Source organism: Ruditapes philippinarum, unplaced genomic scaffold (assembly GCF_026571515.1).
Source record: "Ruditapes philippinarum isolate M1 unplaced genomic scaffold, ASM2657151v2 ctg616_1_1_1_1, whole genome shotgun sequence".
NCBI lineage: Eukaryota > Metazoa > Mollusca > Bivalvia > Venerida > Veneridae > Ruditapes > Ruditapes philippinarum.
The window spans coordinates 199,513-220,925 of record NW_026857130.1 but is presented as its reverse complement, the minus strand read 5'-3'; the positions used below and the strand labels follow the sequence as shown (position 1 = coordinate 220,925).

The window sequence follows — 21,413 nt, the reverse complement described above, 5'->3', positions numbered from 1 at the left end:
AATTATAACAGTACCTCTCTAAATATGGTGGCACATATTATAACATTACATCTCTGTACATGGTGCTACATATTATAACAGTAACTCTCAGTGCATTGTGGCACATATTATAACAATACCTCTTTATACATGGTGGTACATATTATAACAGTACCTCTCTGTACATGGTGGAACATATTATAACAGTACCTCTTTATACATTGTGGTACATATTATAACAGTACCTCTCTGTACATGGTGGTACATATTATAACAGTACCTCTCAGTGCATTGTGGCACATATTATAACAATACCTCTCTATACATTGTGGTACATATTATAACAGTACCTCTCTGTACATGGTGGTACATATTATAACAGTACCTCTCTGTACATGGCGGCACATATTATAACCGTACCTCTCTGTGCGTGGCGGTACATATTATAACAGTACCTCTTTGTACATGGTGGTTACATATTGTAACAGTACCTCTCTGTACATTGCGGCACACATTATAACCGTACCTCTCTGTGCGTGGCGGTACATATTATAACAGTACCTCTTTATACATGGTGGTACATATCATAACAGTACCTCTCTGTACATGGTGGTACATATTATAATAGTTCCTCTCTGTGCGTGGCGGTACATATTATAACCGTACCTCTCTGTGCGTGGTGGTACATATTATAACAGTACCTCTCTGTACATGGTGGTACATAATATAACAGTACCTCTCTGTACATGGTGGTACATATTATAACAGTACATCTCTGTACATGGCGGTACATATTATAACAGAACATCTCTGTACATGGTGGTACATAATATAACAGTACCTCTCTGTACATGGTGGTACATATTATAACAGTACCTTTCTGTACATGGTGATACATATTATAACAATACCTCGCTGTGCGTGGCGGTACATACTATAACAGTACCTCTTTGTCCATGGTGGTACATAATATAACAGTACCTCTCTGTACATGGTGGTACATATTATAACAGTACCTCTCTGTACGTGGTGATACATATTATAACAGTACCTCTCTGTACATGGCGGCACATATTATAACCGTATCTCTCTGTGCGTGGCGGTGCATATTTTAACAGTACCTCTTTGTACATGGTCGTACATATCATAACAGAAGCTCTCTGTACATGGTGGTAAATATTATAACAGTACATCTCTGTACATGGTGGTACATATTATAACAGTACCTCTCTTTACATGGCGGCACACATTATAACCGTACCTCTCTGTGCGTGGCGGTACATATTATAACAGTACCTCTTTGTACATGGTGGTACATATTATAACAGTACCTCTGTACATGGTGGTACATATTATAACAATACCTCTCTGTGTGTGGCGGTACATATTATAACATTACCTCTCTGTACATGGTGGTACATATTATAATAGTGCCTCTCTGTACATGGTGGTACATATTATAACAATACCTCTCTGTGCGTGGTGGTACATATTATAACAGTGCCTCTCTGTACATGGTGGTACATATAATAACAGTGCCTCTCTGTACATGGTGGTACATATTATAACAATACCTCTCTGTGCGTGGCGGTACATATTATAACAGTGCCTCTCTGTACATGGTGGTACATATTAAAACAGTACCTCTCTGTGCGTGGCGGTACATATCATAACAGTGCCTCTCTGTGCGTGGTGGTACATATTATAACAGTACCTCTCTGTGCGTGGTGGTACATATTACTGTTATAATATGTACCTCTCTGTGCGTGGTGGTACATATTATAACAGTTCCTCTCTGTACGTGGCGGTACATATTATAACAGTACCTCTCTGTACATGGTGGTACATATTATAACAGTGCCTCTCTGTGCATGGCGGTACATATTATAACAGTACCTCTCTGTGCGTGGTGGTACATAATATAACAGTGCCTCTCTGTACATGGTGGTACATATTATAACAATACCTCTCTGTGCGTGGTGGTACATATTATAACAGTGCCTCTCTGTACATGGTGGTACATATTATAACAGTGCCTCTCTGTACATGGTGTTACATATTATAACAGTACCTCTCTGTGCGTGGTGGTACATAATATAACAGTGCCTCTCTGTGCGTGGTGGTACATATTATAACAGTGCCTCTCTGTACATGGTGGTACATATTATAACAGAACCTCTCTGTACATGGCGGTACATATTATAACAGAACCTCTCTGTGCGTGGCGGTACATATTATAACAGTACCTCTCTGTGCGTGGCGGTACATATTATAACAGTACCTCTCTGTACATGGCGGTACATATTATAACAGTACCTCTCTGTGCGTGGCGGTACATATTATAACAGCACCTCTCTGTACATGGTGGTACATATTATAACAATACCTCTCTATACATGGTGGTACATATTATAACAGTACCTCTCTATACATGGTGGTACATATTATAACAGTACCTCTCTATACATGGTGATACATATTATAACAGTACCTCTCTATACATGGTGGTACATATCATAACAGCACCTCTCTGTACATGGTGGTACATATTATAACAGTACCTCTCTGTACATGGTGGTACATATTATAACAATACCTCTCTATACATGGTGGTACATATTATAACAGTACCTCTCTGTACATGGTGGTACATATTATAACAGTACCTCTCTATACATGGTGGTACATATTATAACAGTACCTCTACCTCTCTGTACATGGTGGTACATATTATAACAGTTTATTATAAAGAATAGCTACAAAGTGTCACAATACCTCTCTGTACATGGTGGTACATATTATAACTTTCGATCGTTTAGCTTTCTCGACAGGATCCTCAAAATCTACATCACTATGTTCATTTCTTCTCATCAATACAAACCATTGTTCGAGCAGCGCCGAGTTATACATAGGTACCCAGAATAGCTGCAAAATACATCCCTCTATCATATATACATAGGTACCCAGAATAGCTGCAAAATACACCCCTCTATCATATATACATAGGTACCCAGAATAGCTGCAAAATACACCCCTCTATCATATATACATAGGTACCCAGAATAGCTGCAAAATACATCCCTCTATCATATATACATAGGTACCCAGAATAGCTGCAAAATACATCCCTCTATCATATATACATAGGTACCCAGAATAGCTGCAAAATACACCCCTCTATCATGTAAACATAGGTACCCAGAATAGCTGCAAAATACACCCCTCTTTCATATATACATAGGTACCCAGAATAGCTGCAAAATACACCCCTCTATAAAATAAACATAGTAGGTACCCAGAATAGCTGCAAAATACACCCCTCTATAAAATATACATAGGTACCCAGAATAGCTGCAAAATACACCCCTCTATAAAATATACATAGGTACCCAGAATAGCTGCAAAATACACCCCTCTATCATATATACATAGGTACCCAGAATAGCTGCAAAATACACCCCTCTATCATATATACATAGGTACCCAGAATAGCTGCAAAATACACCCCTCTATAAAATATACATAGGTACCCAGAATAGCTGCAAAATACACACCTCTATAAAATATACTTGTATTTATATAATGACATGCCTTAAACATAAAAACTTCCATCTTCAATAGTAAAGTTGTATCATAGTTTGGGGACCATCGTATACATATACATGCACAGTGCGTTAACTGGAGTGGAGGTATTAGTTATCCGCAATCCGAGCAGCTCATTTTTGCAGGGGTTTACTTATTGTGACGACAGAGAAAGGGATAGCGATAGAAATATCATATTCAGATACTCGTTCATTGGTTACTTTTTCTGGGGTTTCATATTGTGACAACAGGGAACGTGTTTTTATGTTTGACTATGATACAAAAGAGGAAGGACATCAAAACACTCGGCAATCTGATTAATACTCGAGGGCTACGTCCTCTCGTACAAATTAAATAGCCTCGTATTTCGATGGTCTTTCTATAACTTAACAACTTCACACAGTTAACATATACACACGATACAGGCAAATAAAACTGATAGTTAAAAAATAAAATAATAATAAATTAGGCATACATGAAGACGTATTAATTTTAAAAATGGAAGCCGTGAGTAGACAGATAGATTTCGCTGTATGGGACATCATAAAACATACCAAATACAGTAACAGGAAATCACCTGTCTAACAAAATTATCAATTAAATATTACACAAACTCTTATCCTCAACACCTTTCTATTGTGTGGTATACGGAAATATTGATATTCACATGACATAATAGTAATGCGATATAGGAAGATAATTGATGATCACAAATCTTATATACCATAGAAAATACACAAATATAAAATAAAATATAAAAGACATTTTAAATTGTGTATATGATGCTTTGAAATAAAACCAAATAAATATAATGTTGGAAGTGGACACAATTTTAAATCATTGTAAAATATTTTAAAAATTAAAAAAAAAAGATATCACAGGAAAGCGATAAAAATATTAAAGACAATTTATACGAATCAAATAATAACTGCTATTAGAGACTTTAGAACATGCAAACACTTTAACAATAATAGTTTTAATATAAGAATATGCGTTCGAACCCAGCCAGAGACTCTTTTATGTGAGGAAGCTATCCAACTAATTTAGATAACGCCGGTGGTTCTACTCAGGTATCCGCTTGTTCGAAGAGGCACCTAAAATCTTCCTCCGCCATTAAAGTTGATCTTTACAGTGTTGTTATGAAAACCAGCGTTACCCAGACACATACAAAGTCTGGATTTGAACCTCTTTTTTTATTTCAGCCCGTCGCATTACCTTTTCTGTTACAAGTAGGATAAGTCGAATATAGAAATTAAATGTCTACTTTGGCAAAAATCCCCTAGGTTAATATTTAACAAAGTGTGAAATATATATCCCATGTTTAATGCATGTAAACGTTTTTGAAACGTTCATGTTTTACAAAAATATAATAATTATATACATAGAATAAAAAGCAGAAATATTTGTAAACTCAAAATTTTTCAGAAAAATAAATATGACTTTTTTACGAAACTGTTGTCCCCCGCTTGGTCTGCGTAACTATTTTTGTATATACACCAATTCAAGACACATGTGCTTATAAATAACAATAAGGCAATGACATACTTTAATGAAAAGACGGACAAGAGTTGTCCCTTTCTTGTTTTTTTTTTCTTCAGTTTATGCTTTTATGTTGTTGCTGTTCTTCTAATTTAAGAGCTCTTTCAATCAGCGCTGCATGATAACGTAATTATAGGTTTGAGGAGGGAAACAGTCATTTGGTATGTCATATATTTCTATTTATTACAGCTTATAGTGTAGCGTTGTGTGTTTCTTGTAAACATTTGTAACAACTACCTCTATATATCATTTGAAGTACTTTTATTGAGTGTTCATACATTGTTGTCCGGAGCTTAGCACGTTTAATATTGACAACAATTCAAATAAATACACACACTGAGTGTCAAAATATGTGTATTATCCATAAATAAAATCGTAATGGTGACCAAAAAGATCAAACAAATATATGGAGAGAGTCATTAAAAAAACTAAAGCTATTAAGAATAAAACTAACATTCATTTAGCATAGATACAACCTAACGTAGGTATTAAGAGACAATAGCAACCTAACATACCTTCTTTATAACAATATATATAAATTGACAACTACAATCTAACATTTAACTCGTCTTTATAACTATAGATACAAATGGACAACTACAATCTAACATTCAACTACAACCTAATTTTCCGTCTTTATAACTATAGATATAAATGGACAACTACAACCTAACATTCAACTACAACCTAATATTCCGTCCTTTAATAACTATAGATATAAATGGACAACTACAACGCTAACATTCAACTACAACCTAATATTCCGTCTTTATAACTATAGATACAAATGGACAACTACAACCTAACATTCAACTACAACCTAATTTTCCGTCTTTATAACTATAGATACAAATGGACAACTACAACCTAACATTCAACTACAACCTAATTTTCCGTCTTTATAACTATAGATATAAATGGACAACTACAACCTAACATTCAACTACAACCTAATATTCCGTCTTTATAACTATAGATATAAATGGACAACTACAACCTAACATTCAACTACAACCTAATATTCCGTCTTTATAACTATAGATACAAATGGACAACTACAACCTAACATTCAACTACAACCTAATTTTCCGTCTTTATAACTATAGATATAAATGGACAACTACAACCTAACATTCAACTACAACATAATATTCCGTCTTTATAACTATAGATATAAATGGACAACTACAATCTAACATTCAACTACCACCTAATTTTCCGTCTTTATAACTATAGATATAAATGGACAACTACAACCTAACATTCTTCTAGTATAAAATTTTTAATATATATAGATATTAAAGACAACTTTTGATATAAAAATACAACTATCAACTGTTCTTCATGCAGCATAAGGGACAACTATTACCTGATCTTCCTTCAGCATAACTAATGACTGACTTCTAAAGAGCAACCATCCCGTAGATAACGCCTGTGCCAACACGAGACATCCGGCCGCTATAAGGAGGAATATTCCATTGCTGGAATCTGTTTCACAACTTGTTGCTATATCAATGTAAATAATAAAATTAAACATTATATCTTCTTTATGGTGGAGTATTTTCGGCAATATTTTGTACCAGCAGGTCTCTCTTGTAAACGTCCGCAAACATGTTTTTCAGAAAAGACTTTTCCAAAATTGTTTTTATAATTTATAAACAACTCAAGTGATTATATATTTTAAGGATATACTTGCATAATTAATTAAAGAAAATATACGCAAAAATAAAGCGCAATCTTACTAAAAAATAAACAGTTTATAAAGTTTATTCTTACATTTAAATATATGCTATAATTCTATAAGGGTAAATTTGCATATTAATAAACGCTATATAAAGTAACTAGTTACATATAAGCGATGTATAAAAACATATAATAATAATAACAATAATAATAATAATAATAAAATCTTTATTTATAGAAGGTAACATACAAAGTTTACAGTAACAAGTATACTTATTTTGAGTATGGCCTTCTAACATACAAATATGTAAACTTACATAAGAATAAACGATAGATAAAGTGTATACTTACATATAAATAAACAATAGATAAAATGTATACTAACATATAAATAAACGACTTACCTATTAATAAACCTTCACAACTATCTTTCACTATGAGTAGAATCATAGAAAGGGGCGTGGTTAAAACGAGTGGCACAGAGAACGCCCACCTCTGCATACATGTCGTGCACGCGATGTATCCGATCATGTACCCTGTTAAATAAGTCATAAACAATAAAATCTTATGAAAAACTTAACAAAAATTTTGCTATATCTTACATCATGCGTTTTTTATATAAAAATAATGATTATCTAAAAATGTATGCGTCATGCGTCATTCACGATAAAGCAATTAGTTTTATTGACGTTACAGGAAAAATAGTTATATTACCAACCTATCACACTTGATACCATGTTTGCCACAAAAAAGTACACTTCTTGCTGCGAGGTGCCCGCCCAGTTCCATCCTGAGAAATAGCTGTCTGTCAAAGACTTGTTTTCTGTAGAAACAATATCATATCCGATCAGCAATAACATGGAAAAAATCTGTGTCTCTTGATTTCTGGCCGGAAACATGCATTTATAACTGTTGATTTTTGTCAGTTAAATACACACAAATAAACTGATACATATGATAGGAAGACCTTTTTACTGGAAACAATGATTATAACTGTAACTCCTTTTTACCGACATTCAAAGGCAAGGGGCGATAATTTACAACTTGGATAACTCCTAATACAGTATGGAATACAGTTCTTGCAAATCTCTTAAAACACCTGGACGAAGTTTAATATAAAAACTTTAAAGTAAAGTAAGTAGATGAGATTATCTCGCGATATCCGAGCAACATGTTCTGAGAAATGCACTGTGTTTCGCAGCAACGTAAACGTAGACTTTAACTAAATTCAATCGTTTTCAAAGTATCTTTATTTCATAAACTTAGTTAAATACTGACCTGGTGCCTTTAGTTTCCAATATAAAAGTGCTATGGATATTCCTATAGTGAAAATGATTTTCAGGAAAGACATGTATATTGTAAGTTTCCACGTTGACCGTTCATGTTGAATGTCCGTTCTCGGTTCTATGTCGCCAGGTGGTGGTCTCTCCACTAACCGATGACTTTCATGCATAGAAGAACGATTGTTCTGCAATTAATTAAGATGTAAAATAAATTTTCTGGTATCAATACAAGGCTGGTGCTGGTGGGTAATATAAATGTATTTAAAGCAGGATGTTGTCCTTTTACAATAAATGTTAAAAACACATACTCGTTCAAAAAGATTCAAAGTGTAAAAATTATATCTAAAACAAAAGACCACTGATCGAGTAGTAAACAGAAAAAAGAAATTAAAGGGTCACTATAAATGCTCAAATAAAGCTGTAATAATAAAATAAGATGAAGTAAATACTTGGCTAGATCCCTGGTATCCAGTACTTGTACTTGCACCAGGTGTTGTTGAACCAGTCGTACTGTAATCGAGAACGTACGTTTCTTCACCATTTTCCTCTACGATCTCCTCATACTCGTGGTTTACATCTGTCTCTAGCAGAAAATTCCACAAACCCGGAGTCCAAGATATCGACAGCAAGAGAACTGCAAGTGGCACAGTCCAGAACACTTCAGATCCTTCACTATCTTTCAAAAGGTACCCGGTGAGTCCGATACCTACTATTTCACAGAGTAAGGCCAAAAGGAACAAGCATTTCCAGAGTGATCGACTTCTGTTTTTAAAGCTAGTATAGATGATAGAGAAAAGTGGGACGATAAAGACACAGTTCATGAGCAGGATAACGTTATGAGCACTCGTCAAACCAGGAATATTGAAGATAAATAGGCAGATGCCAAGAGATTCCATTAAACTGACAAAAAATCCCTGAAAGAAAAAATCCAGTATAATTTATATTCTAAGCATATATAATAGAAAATGTTTGACAAGATAAATATATTGAAACGCATCATATTATCGGAGTGAACTTGCCTTATTTTATAAAGACAATGTCGATGTTATCTTTCTTAAGTTAACAGGAAAGTTTTGTAACGCAACGATCAAGACACAAAGTCTTGTGAACTAAATCTGTCTGTTGTTGTTATGTTGTCTTTTTTACAGAAAATATTACATAATAGAAGTGGAAATAACAATTACCATATCATGGCATGTTTAACATAAAAAGCATAACATTAATTTTTCACAAACAAATTTACCGCTATCATAGCTTTCTTCTTCGGCCATGGCAAATCTTTTCGGAATGCACCTGCCCAAACACCTCTAATAAAATTGATCACATTTGGAATGACAGCTAATAACTGAAGCATGACAAATCCTTTACAAGCATCTTCATACTTCTCGTCTTTTATGTTATAGTTCATTCTGTTAGATAGGGCTATAATAGATATTTTACTGTCAGTAACACAGGCGAGGAGGAGTGCACCAAGGATGCCGGTTGAGACCCATTTTGTTACCACAACTTTGACAGACGGTCTATGTCTATAAGTGCTTTTCTTGCTAAATTCCTTGTCAATCTTGGACTGGTTTTCCACCGCAAGTTTCTTCCGGTGTTTAGTCCCTCCAACAGTCATGCTGGTATATCCTGTTATGTAATAAAATGTGCATATGTAAATTAATTCTATAGCTAATATTCTGAAACAAAAATGGTAAAAAATTTGAGGATTTTTTTATGTTTGAATATAATATAGGCAGATAAGGATTATTTTACTTATTTGTAAATATATATGGTATGAGATATAAGTTAAGTTATGTAATTCTTTAAATTCCCCTTCAAACAACCGTAATTAGTTTGAGTAAAGTAGTTAAAACTACTAGCCTAACAAGATTTAATTTAAAATGATATGATGTTGTTTTTTCTTCTTTTTTCTTTTTTTTTCTGATTAAGTCAGTGTAAGGGCTACATATTAAGAATTGAGTGTTCAAATTTCGGACAGGACGATTTGACGCCCATGATATAAAGCAGGATGACATTAATCTAGGTCCAATCTTTACGTATGCAAACTAAGATATGATAAGCTATCATATACACTATGACAGACTTATTAAAGAAACCTAGAACATATTGGACAATATAAAAGCATATGACGGATATATCTGTCCCTGTTTGTAATATACATAGTTTGCTCGTAAAATGTCTCGTTAAACGATTCATTAACAATGTTATATATAGTATGTAAAGACTAGAGGTTTCTATCTAAGGTTTCTGGTGAACTCTTGACATTTCTGTTATCCTTTCTATTTTCTTCTACATAGCTCTAAAATAGCAGATATTTCAACCGTTTTGCTGCCGACAACACAATTATTTCCATCCTAATCTCGAGGATTTGTTTTGTACTTCACATAAAATTAACAACAAATGGGTCCGTAATTTTAACAGTAAACACTATAGATGTGTTTAATAATAATAAGCCTGTTCGATGCATCATATTAATTATTTGACAGTTCCTGCAGCAAGATGGTTAAAATATAGTCTACATGGTAGTGACATGTGAGCTAACTATATAATAATCTACAGTAGCATGTCTAGCAAATTCTAGTAAATAAATAAGAAGAATTCTGAGAAGAAAGAAAGTTTTACAATTTCCAGGAAAGATATTTCTGTTTTAAATTATCCAAAGTCTGCTTACAAATATAGAAAGATCAAGATTATTTGTTGTAAAGCAGTTTAAGAATTGCATGTTGTACTTTATATAAGGGAATATCTTTCTATCTATCTGTTGTCCTAATTGGAGACCTTTTAAATGTATGAAACAATTGATCCCGACCCAGCCTGCCTAAAAACATCAGTAGGTAGGGGAAGAGAAAGATTAAAAGACATTGAAGTCGCGTGTTCGAATCAAACTCAAAATCATGTTAATTAATACTTGTAGGTGACGTCAACATAATACTGCGAACTTCACGCCTTTGACAGATTTGTGCCAACGGTGATGTGACGTTTTCTGTTAATGGAAGCAGGCAAAGCCAATGGAACTGGGAATTTAATTAAACAAGTTGCGTAAACTGATATTGAGCCGTACACTTTAAACGGTCAAGTTAATATCATTCAAACGCTTTTGTTTCCCACCCGCAATCGTCTGGATGATAAGACTACAATCGAACATATTCCAGGCTTTACGTTTGAAACATTTTTTTTAAGTTTAACGTGTTATGTTTTTGTTTTCCTAAAATAATAATAAAACTATAAAATACCTGCTAACGATAGAATGTAAAACGTTACAGAGTTGTTGGTGGCTATGTGTACGCATTAAAAAACTGCAAAAATGAATGGTAAATAACAATCAATTTTTGGACAGGTATATAGAACTATATTCTTTATTATGTTATTTGAATTAGGATCCTTTGAAATATACAGCCAGACTTCCTCGTATAAATAATCTTGATTTCAAGTATATTGTCATACAAGAGATATGCATCTGCAAATGTATAGCACCCGGGTTCTAGCAGGTTCTCCCCAACGACGTCATTAATATAGACCTTGTTACGGCGCGGTCCTTTGCTATGAAAAATCGACCAGAAGTAGTATTTTCTCGCGCATGCGCAATCTGCGTAGGCTCTACATAGAAATGTAATAGAAGTTCATAGACAATACCGAGTTAGTTTAAAGCAAAACGGAAAAAATATAGAAAACAATAGCTTTTAACAAAAACATAAACGATGCCTTAATAGCTTTGTGGCCAAGATTGCCATAAAAGCCATGGAAAGAATTCACCCCTAACAACCATCGACGTCAGTCGACCTGACACACATTTTATCAGGTTCCTCGTAACACATGTAAATGCACGTCACACTATTTGTAACTTCACAAAATTAATAAACATTGATAAGATTGGTATAATTATATAAAATTTACTGAAATTACGATTTTCATAATTTTACGTTATTAAATCTGTTATGTTATTAAAACGCACGGTTGAATGATGGAAAAAAACAACCGGTCACGTGTCAGTCTGTTTGACTCCGCCTTACCAATCCACTTTCAAAGGAACTATACAATACCAATTGCGTAAGGGGTAATAAAATTTTATCTTTAACACCCTGCTGTTTCAATGAAAAAGTCGTCTAATGATAACTTGTTTGCGTTTTTTTTATCATTGAGTTATTAGCCCCGCATATTTTCGTATCTCTGTTATAAATATCGATTCACGTTTTAAGTACTTTAAGTGGTGAATATATACCGCCAAGCAATTTTCGTGGAATATTATTTTTCAGCCAAAAGTAGGTCACTGTACGGCGGTAAACTTAAATGTACAGTAACCTGAGACAATAATGAAAGGAGGTAGCCCTTACAATCCGTCTATCTGTGCTAGGGACTCACACATCTAGCACATCATCCTCGTCGTCTCTTCCTACATCGGTGGACACTTCCGTCGGCATAAGTCAGGACATCGGCAGCTGGTCCGCAGGTACAAGTTCTGGACAATATCGTTTTGCCTAATGCTGTATTCTCACCGCCGATCAGATCAACTCGATCAAGCACGATCAAGCGATCGGGTTCCGGTCTAGCTCGATCTACATGCGTGATCGGGGGTGGTCGGAGCGGTCTACCTTGGTCGGCATGGCTCGGGCTTCCTACCCGAATTTTTTTGACATGTCAAATAATTCAAGTAGCGATCGAGCAGATAAACGGTCGAGAAGCAATCGTATAGTGATCGAAAAGAAGATCTAGTTGATGGAGAATAAATCGTGTAACGATCTAGTTTGGTCGGGTATACATCTCTTACCCGATCTGTACACGATCATCTCGACTCCTTTTCACGAATATTCACGACTCGATTACCATCATTACGATCTGGCAACGATCGAGCAGAGGTCCAGTAAGTCTAGTTGAGATCGTGTATGACTCGCGTATATGTCTGGGTGATCGAGAAGAAGTCGGGATGTTGGTCGGGTTGTCGGGTCGTGTAGGAGTCGTGAATGTGCATTTAACCCAGCTTGGTCGGACTTCATCGGGGAATTAATGTGATCGGGACGATCGAGTTGATCTGATCGGGGTGAGAACATAGCATAACGCAAAATTGGCATGCGCAAAATGCAGGAAAGATCGTTATATCATGGAGCTAAATATAGATATATATTTGTGGTAATATACATTTATTATTCCAGGGGTTTATCAGGCTCACCCCATCAGAGCCTATCAAACTTTCCCCAATGACGTAACAATATATAGAATCATTATTTCCGGGCTCTGGCAGACTCTTCCCACCGGCGTAAGAATATATAAATTATTATTTCGGGGGTCTGGCAGACTCTCCACACAGCCGTAACAATATATAGGATCATTATTTCCGTGGTCTGGCAGTCTTCCCCTCCGGCGTAACGATATATAGAATCGCTATTTCCGGGCTTTGGCAGACTCTCCCTACCGGCGTTACAATATATAGAATCATTTTTTTCGGGGTCTGGCAGACTCTCCTCACTGGCGAAACGATATATGGAATCGTTATTTCCGGGGTCTGGCAGACTCTCCCCACTGGCGAAACGATATATAGAATCGTTATTTCCGGGGTCTGGCAGACACTCCCCACCGGCGTAACAATATATAGAATCATTATTTCCGGGGTCTGGCAGACACTCCCCACAGGCGTAACAATATATAGAATCATTATTTCCGGGGTCTGGCAGACTCTCCCCACTGGCGAAACGATATATAGAATCGTTATTTCCGGGGTCTGGCAGACTCTCCCCACAGGCGTAACAATATATAAAATCATTATTTCCGGGGTCTGTCAGACTCTAAACACTGGCGTAACAATATATAGAATCATTATTTCCGGGGTCTGGCAGACTCTCCCCACCGGCGTTACAATATCTAGAATCGTTATTTCCGGGGTCTGGCAGACTCTCCCCACTGGCGAAACGATATATAGAATCGTTATTTCCGGGGTCTGGCAGACTCTCCCCACAAGCGTAACAATATGTAGAATCATTATTTCCGGGGTCTGGCAGACTCTCCCCACTGGCGAAACGATATAAAGAATCGTTATTTCCGGGGTCCGTCAGACTCTCCACACTGGCGAAACGATATATAAAATTGTTATTTCCGGGGAATGGCAGACTCAGCCCACTGGCGAAACGATATATAGAATCGTTATTTCCGGGGCCTGTCAGACTCTCCCCACTGGCGAAACGATATATAAAATTGTTATTTCTGGGGAATGGCAGACTCACCCCACAGGCGCAATAACGTATAGATAAATTCATTCCTAATATCACATCGGATTAAGCACAAACATAGCGGCACATGTTTTCCATGATGGTTGGATAACTAGTTACAATAAGTCAAAAGTCATTTACCTCCACGTTTGTTTCAACTGATGTAAAATGATGACCATTGTAAAAAGCATAAAAGGTAAAGTCATTTTTGGTTTTATCAATATTATCACTTTTAATGATAATTATGTCACTTTTTTCTCACTTTATAACAGGGGCCTTATAGAGGTTACAAGTCATTTCAAAATTTGAAGAAGGAAACTCCACGGTTCAAAAACTCCACAAGATGCCAGCCTCACAACTGACAGAAATGCCAGTTTCACAAACAAACATTTTTTTGATTGCTTCATCAAACATTATACAATCACATTTTAAAGTATATTCAATGATGTGTCATTTTTAAATAACCTGAATAAAACAAATATCAGAGCTATTTTAACATTTATGTTGAAATATTCTATAAAAAAACAAGTTTACTCGAGATAAAGAAAGAAATAAAGTGGATTTATAATTCGACTATCACAATTTTTGTCAATATTGCGCTTTTTCTGTCAAAATGGAAATAACAATAAAACTTCACAATATCAAAAAAATTCAGGCTTTGCATTTAACAAATCACAAAAGTCCAGGCCGCTTCACAATTTAGGGGTTGGGGGACTAAAACATGCATTTTAAAATGAAAGCAAAGGTGTTGATAGTGATGGGTGACTTTGTTTTATGTTACCTGAACTCCTGGAAGTTGTCGTGTTAAGCAGAGACTCGCCGTCCATCGTTGATAATTTCTTATGAATTTAATAAAGTATTAGAATTTCAAAACAAACTTATATGAAATAATTGTTTAAGATATTTAATTTGAAATTACAAAATAATATGTACACGTTAAATAATTGGAAACGTTTTGTTTTCAATGAGTGTTTAAATTGTCAAAAAACATAACTAAATTTGATTTCTTTATCTGCTTTTACATTGTTTAGAGACATTTACAATATGGAAAAAACTATTAAATAACTTACTTTCTAGTCCAGATATGTTGAGTTCTGTTCCTTTTTTAAACAGAGATATTAATAAGAGGCTAAAGTTTTATGTTATTTAGTGTTCAAGAACTAACATTCAATCAATTTAACAAAACACTATAAATTTTCAATAACCATCTTCTTCACACCGATCACCTTGCTCATATCATACATACAGACGCTTTTTAATTTATAACTACTGACAAAGGTTTACACTATCTTTTTCCTAATATTTATATACGAGCTAGCAAAGATATGAAATATTTCATATAGTCGGGAACAATAAAAAAATAAAGGGTAATATAAATACAATACACACAGATAAGAGTATGACACAGTATAATATATATTGATAAATAATGAATTGTTTCAAATTATATATCTCATCATATGATAATAATAAACTTACTGATTTGTTATACAGATGATAACTTGTCAACACTTGTCTCTTCTGCATTACTTTTACGACTTTTTAGAAAATATCTTCCGGTTTTCTGGACTTTTGTACCTGTAAATTGCGAGTTAATTATACAAGATTTAAATTTTTCAAATATTTGAGATATGTGGATTGCGTGTCCTCCCATTAAATATTTTACACTGCTTTAAAAACTTACTTAATTCTTTAGTGAATAGCTTATTCAATATAAATAGAGAATATTTAATGAGTGTAGTTTAATATTAAATTTATTGAACGAGTTGAGTAAAAGAGGCGAGCATAATATTGTTTTATTCAACGAGTTCAATAAATTTAGTATTGAATCTACACGAATATAATATTCTATTTATCACATACATAAAATAAGAACAGTAAACTGTTAAAATGAGTAATTTTTCAATGACGCGCCCATAGTGTAACGCTAACATTAGCGCGCTTTAACGCTATGTTTCTATATAGCGCAAATGACGTCACGTCAAAGTGTTATTACACTACTATAGTGTAATATTGTTTTTATTAAATAGAGGATATTTGTTAAGTTCAGTGTAAGATCGGAATATATTTCACCGAGTGAGCACCAAAAGGTATATTTCAAGAACTAGTGACGCAGCCACGAGTGAAATATGAACTTTTGGTGTTCACAAGGTGAAATATATTTCGATCTTACACTAACTTAAACAAGTTTTCTTTTTATTATATGCAAAGAAACGTTTTAAAAAGACATTAAACCTAATACTGAATGAAAAGCGCGCCAAATAATAATACAATGTGACGTCATTAAGTTGTGCACGCTGGTATTTCACTGAAACAACGTAAGGGGCTTAAATTCAAAACAGCGAAATTATCAAAGTGGTAATTTCACTGTTTCAAACAGTGAAATTACCAGTTTTATATCACTGATATATTTCTATAAACCACCGAAAAGCATGTAATAAATGGCTTTATTACACTCCTGCGCCGCGGTTTATGTGATAAAACGAATTACTGAGTTATGAATGGCATTTTATAAGTTTGTCCAGACCACTTATAACGCCTTTGATCCCCGAAATTCATATGATATCTTATGATTATTGATGTGTTCATGTGATATGAATATCATAATTTCCTTACATTTTGGATATCAATGATGCATATATATATCTATGTGTGCATTGTTAGGTGTTCTTATAATACTGCACGTTTGTAACGTCGCTTTTCATTGGATAATCGTGACGTTTATATAGTGTTTTTTTATAATACTGCACGTTTGTAACGTCGCTTTTCATTGGATAATCGTGACGTTTATATTATTAGTTATAAAGATTGTTGACAGGTTATATGGCCTTATATAAACGGCTGTTTGTAAATATAACCCGAGCCGCTAGGCGAGGGTTATATTGCAAACATCCGTTTATATACGGCCATATAACCTGTCAACAATCTTTATAACGAATTTATAATACAGCAAACATCATTTTTTTAGAGAAAAAAGTAAGATTTCTTCATGAATCGACAACAGCCGTGTATATAAAACTATATAAACGTCACGGTAATCCAATGAAAAGCGACGTTACAAACGTGCAGTATTATAAAATTTTATATACACGGCTGTTGTCGATTCATGAAGAAATGTTACTTTTTCTCTAAAATAAAATGATGCTTGCTGTATTATAAATTCGTTATAAAGATTGTTGACAGGTTATGTGACCGTACATAAACGGCTCTTTGCAATATAACCCTCGCCTATCGGCTCGGATCATATTTACAAATAGCCGTTTATATAGGGCCATATAACCTGTTAACAATCTTTATAACTAATAATATACACGGCTATTGTCGATTCATGAAGAAATCTTACTTTTTTCACTAAAAAATGATGCATGCTGTATTATAAATTCGTTATAAAGATTGTTGACAGGTTATATGGCCGTATATAAACGACTATATCCAATATAACCCTCGCCTAGCGGCTCGGGTTATATTTACAAATAGCCGTTTATATAGGGCCATATAACCTGTCAACAATCTTTATAACTAATAATATATACCGGAACATGACAGTTACATTTAGACAGGTAACTTGTATAGTGCTTCTTGAATCTAACCGTTGAATGATATGTCAATTGAAGCATTTATTCCGCTTTCATTTTAAATGATATTCATAATCTTAAAATGATATTCAGAGGGGAAAATGTTTTCAGCGAAACTGTTGAGTACGATTTAGCTGTTTTGTTCATGGTGGCTTCTTCAATCTTTTCTTCAGGATGTTATTAATAAATAACATGGAATAACATGTACTGGTAAACAAGGGTGTCCGTGACAGAGTGGTTAACTTTTGTAAAAAAAATATAAATGTAAAAAAGTAATATGCACATGTACAAAAATACTGTAAAACAGGAAAGAAGTTCTACTCTGAAGATATTATATTAATTTTATGTTTTACAATTTTAATTTCTAAGCCTAAAATAGCCCTTCAGCAACTTTAAATTTGCACAAATAATAACTGTTCGTTTTAAACAATCACTGCTATCAGTTCATCATGCATGTTTACTCATCTCCGAAATAACGTACGCAAGTAAAAGCAGTACTTCGGCCGAGTATCTTTTCTAAAGACAGTTCTAAAAAAATTGATTCGGAAACTCCTTTTGGTTATTAGAGAATTAAGACGTTTCAGTTTATAAGAAAATCCTTTATATTATTTTACTTATTTAAAAATGGCCAGTGAGAGTCATGGATTTCAGTTTGTAATCTTAAAATGACCAATGGAAATACAACTTATATGCAGTTCATCCCTTTACATTTTACAGGAAATCAAACTGATTTTAGACGGACTTCGACCGAAAATATTGTTCATTATAAATTGTGTACGATAAATGTATACCAACAATATAATTTATCTTATATAGCGCGATATTGTTCGATAAACTGCAACGTTTTTCTATACTGAAGCTGAATAATTCAAATTCAGTAAATATTTTCTATTCAAAATCCCTTCAACATAATAGCATTTTCGACATGCACAAATTAAACTTATATAACATCCGACAAGATGAATATTTCGTTGCATATTTTTTCATTTTTATATACTTGTAGGGTGTTTTCATGCTAACATTACGAACTGAAAATGACTGGGAAAATGCAAAAAGGCAAAACAAAAAATGGTGAAAATACGGCGAACATAACATTAATTATTGTGATTTCGTGTTTTCAACACGGCCGATGACACATCCTAGTGTGTTTGATAACCATCATATATATTTTTCACAGTGATAAAACTATGTGTTATACAGTGTTATAAATGGGGTAAACAAGTTGGATCGTATTAAGATATACATGTATATTCGTCACTTCCTGGTACATTTGTTGGGTTTAAATATCGGCGCATCGCTCCTTTTGTAATTTTAATTTTAAGTTTTTGTCACACATTTTTAAAATGTAAACTGATTTTAAACACAAGCTGTTTACTTTTCAACGTACGAATTTCCTAACACATTTTTAAAATGTAAACTGATTTTAAACCCAAGCCGTTTACTTTCAACGTACGAATTTCCTATAGAACTGACAGTGCAAATGTTTAATTAATATTATTCTTAAACTTTTAAAATCAATAATAATCCAATTCTTACACATCAGAATAATTGCTTGATTAATACTTTACAGCTGAAGCTGAGATAAAACAATTTCATTTTAATTGCTTAAATTTTACTAAAAGGGATAAGTGTATAAGTCAGTTAAAAATTGTTGAAGCTAATAGCTGTAGTTAATTTCAATTATTTTTGTATGATTACAGAACTAAAGTTTGTTTGGGGGAATATATCTAATGACTACAAAATGAACAGGAAAGTTCTATCAGTGTTTTCTTCTAATGGGAAATATTTAAAAGACTTGTCATCACTGATAGGTGATGAAACTTTTACAACATCTACTGAGGATGTGGTTTAAGTACATGTCGAGACGCCATTTCAAAACTCCAACCCAAGACTTACAAATACTTTAATATTGGTTTACAAACATAAGTTTAGGACTTATTGAATAAAACTCTATTTTTATACATGTACATCAATTCTTTAATTCTACGTTCATAATGTACATCAATTCTTTATTTCTACGTTCATACATGTACATAGATTCCTCAACTCTACGTTCATATATGTACATCAAGTCTTTAATTCTACGTTCATTAATGTACATCAATTCTTTAATTCTACGTTCATACATGTACATAGATTCATCAACTCTATGTCAGACTACGAATCTACGTTTATACATGTACACCAACTCTTCAAATTTACGTTCATACATGTGCATCAATTCTTTAATTCTACGTTCATACATGTACATCAATTCTTTAATTCTACGTTCATACATGTACATCAATTCTTTAATTCTACGTTCATACATGTACATCAATTCTTTAATTCTACGTTCATACATGTACATTAATTCTTTAATTCTACGTTCATACATGTACATTAATTTTTCAATTCTACGTTCATACATGTACATTAATTCTTTAATTCTACGTTCATACATGTACATCAATTCTTTAATTCTACGTTCATACATGTACATCAACTCTTCAAATTTACGTTCATACATGTACATCAATTATACAAACCTACGTTTATACGTGTACATCAATTCTTTAACCATACATTCATTCATGTACATCAATTCTTCAACTCTATGCGCATGCATGTACATCAATTCCTCAAATCTACGTTCATACATGTACATTTATTCCTCAAATCTACGTTCATACATGTACATTTATTCCTCAAATCTACGTTCATACATGTACATCAATTCCTCAACTCTACGTTTATACATGTACATTTATTCCTCAAATCTACGTTCATACATGTACATCAATTCGTCAAATCTACGTTCATACATGTACATCAATTCTTCAAATCTACGTTTATACATGTACATCAATTCTTCAAGACTACGTTCATACATGTACATCAATTCTTCAAATCTACGTTCATACATGTACATCAATTCTTCAGTCTACGTTCATACATGTACATCAATTCTTCAAGTCTACGTTCATATATGGACATTTATTCCTCAACTCTATGTTCAGACATGTACATCAATTCCTAAACTGTACGTTCATACATTTACATCAATTCTTCACATCTACGTTCATACATTTACATTAGTCATACATTATTTCAATTTTGCTTTATTTATTTATTTATGTATTTATTCATTATTCTCCTTCGTTCGCATTTTTTTCTTTTGTTCGTTCGTTAATCACTGATTATCATGAGTTTTTCTTTTAGATACGACATTCACCTATTCGTTGTGTTGTTGGTTATCGCGTTACTAGATCTTTACAAATATTTATGAACATATAATGTACACTTATATACATGCTACATGAAAATGAATATGTATTTTATATTTTGACTACATAAAGACAATTAGTGTGTGAATATATAAACTTACAAATATGGTGAATTTTCCTGTGATTTGATCATCAAAAGCCGTTTTAAAAAAAAATCCGTTTTATATAAAGGAAATTCAGTTTGAATCACACACTTTGATTACACTAGTTTTATTTAACAGGTGTATGTAGGGTTTATGTGAAGAGGTTCGGGGTATCTGCTATTTTCGATTTCTTTATGTAACTTTATCTTGACTGTAGTGATAA

General features: G+C 33.6%; 1 protein-coding gene across 1 annotated transcript in view; it reads right to left on the bottom strand.

The window, feature by feature from the left end:
- Positions 1 to 21,365, bottom strand: part of LOC132748872 (uncharacterized) — a 62,477-nt gene extending 41,112 nt beyond the window's left edge. Inside the window, exons 1-10 of the mRNA XM_060738534.1 lie at positions 21,209 to 21,365; positions 15,746 to 15,844; positions 15,048 to 15,105; positions 9,310 to 9,695; positions 8,516 to 8,980; positions 8,062 to 8,251; positions 7,502 to 7,606; positions 7,188 to 7,319; positions 6,470 to 6,606; positions 2,755 to 2,904 (exon numbers count right to left, since the gene is read on the bottom strand). Coding sequence (XP_060594517.1) covers positions 2,755 to 2,904; positions 6,470 to 6,606; positions 7,188 to 7,319; positions 7,502 to 7,606; positions 8,062 to 8,251; positions 8,516 to 8,980; positions 9,310 to 9,695; positions 15,048 to 15,105; positions 15,746 to 15,793 — 1,671 coding nt within the window. The 5' untranslated portion in view covers positions 15,794 to 15,844; positions 21,209 to 21,365. The remainder of the gene's footprint in view (positions 1 to 2,754; positions 2,905 to 6,469; positions 6,607 to 7,187; positions 7,320 to 7,501; positions 7,607 to 8,061; positions 8,252 to 8,515; positions 8,981 to 9,309; positions 9,696 to 15,047; positions 15,106 to 15,745; positions 15,845 to 21,208) is intronic.
- Between the last annotated feature and the right edge of the window lie 48 nt (positions 21,366 to 21,413).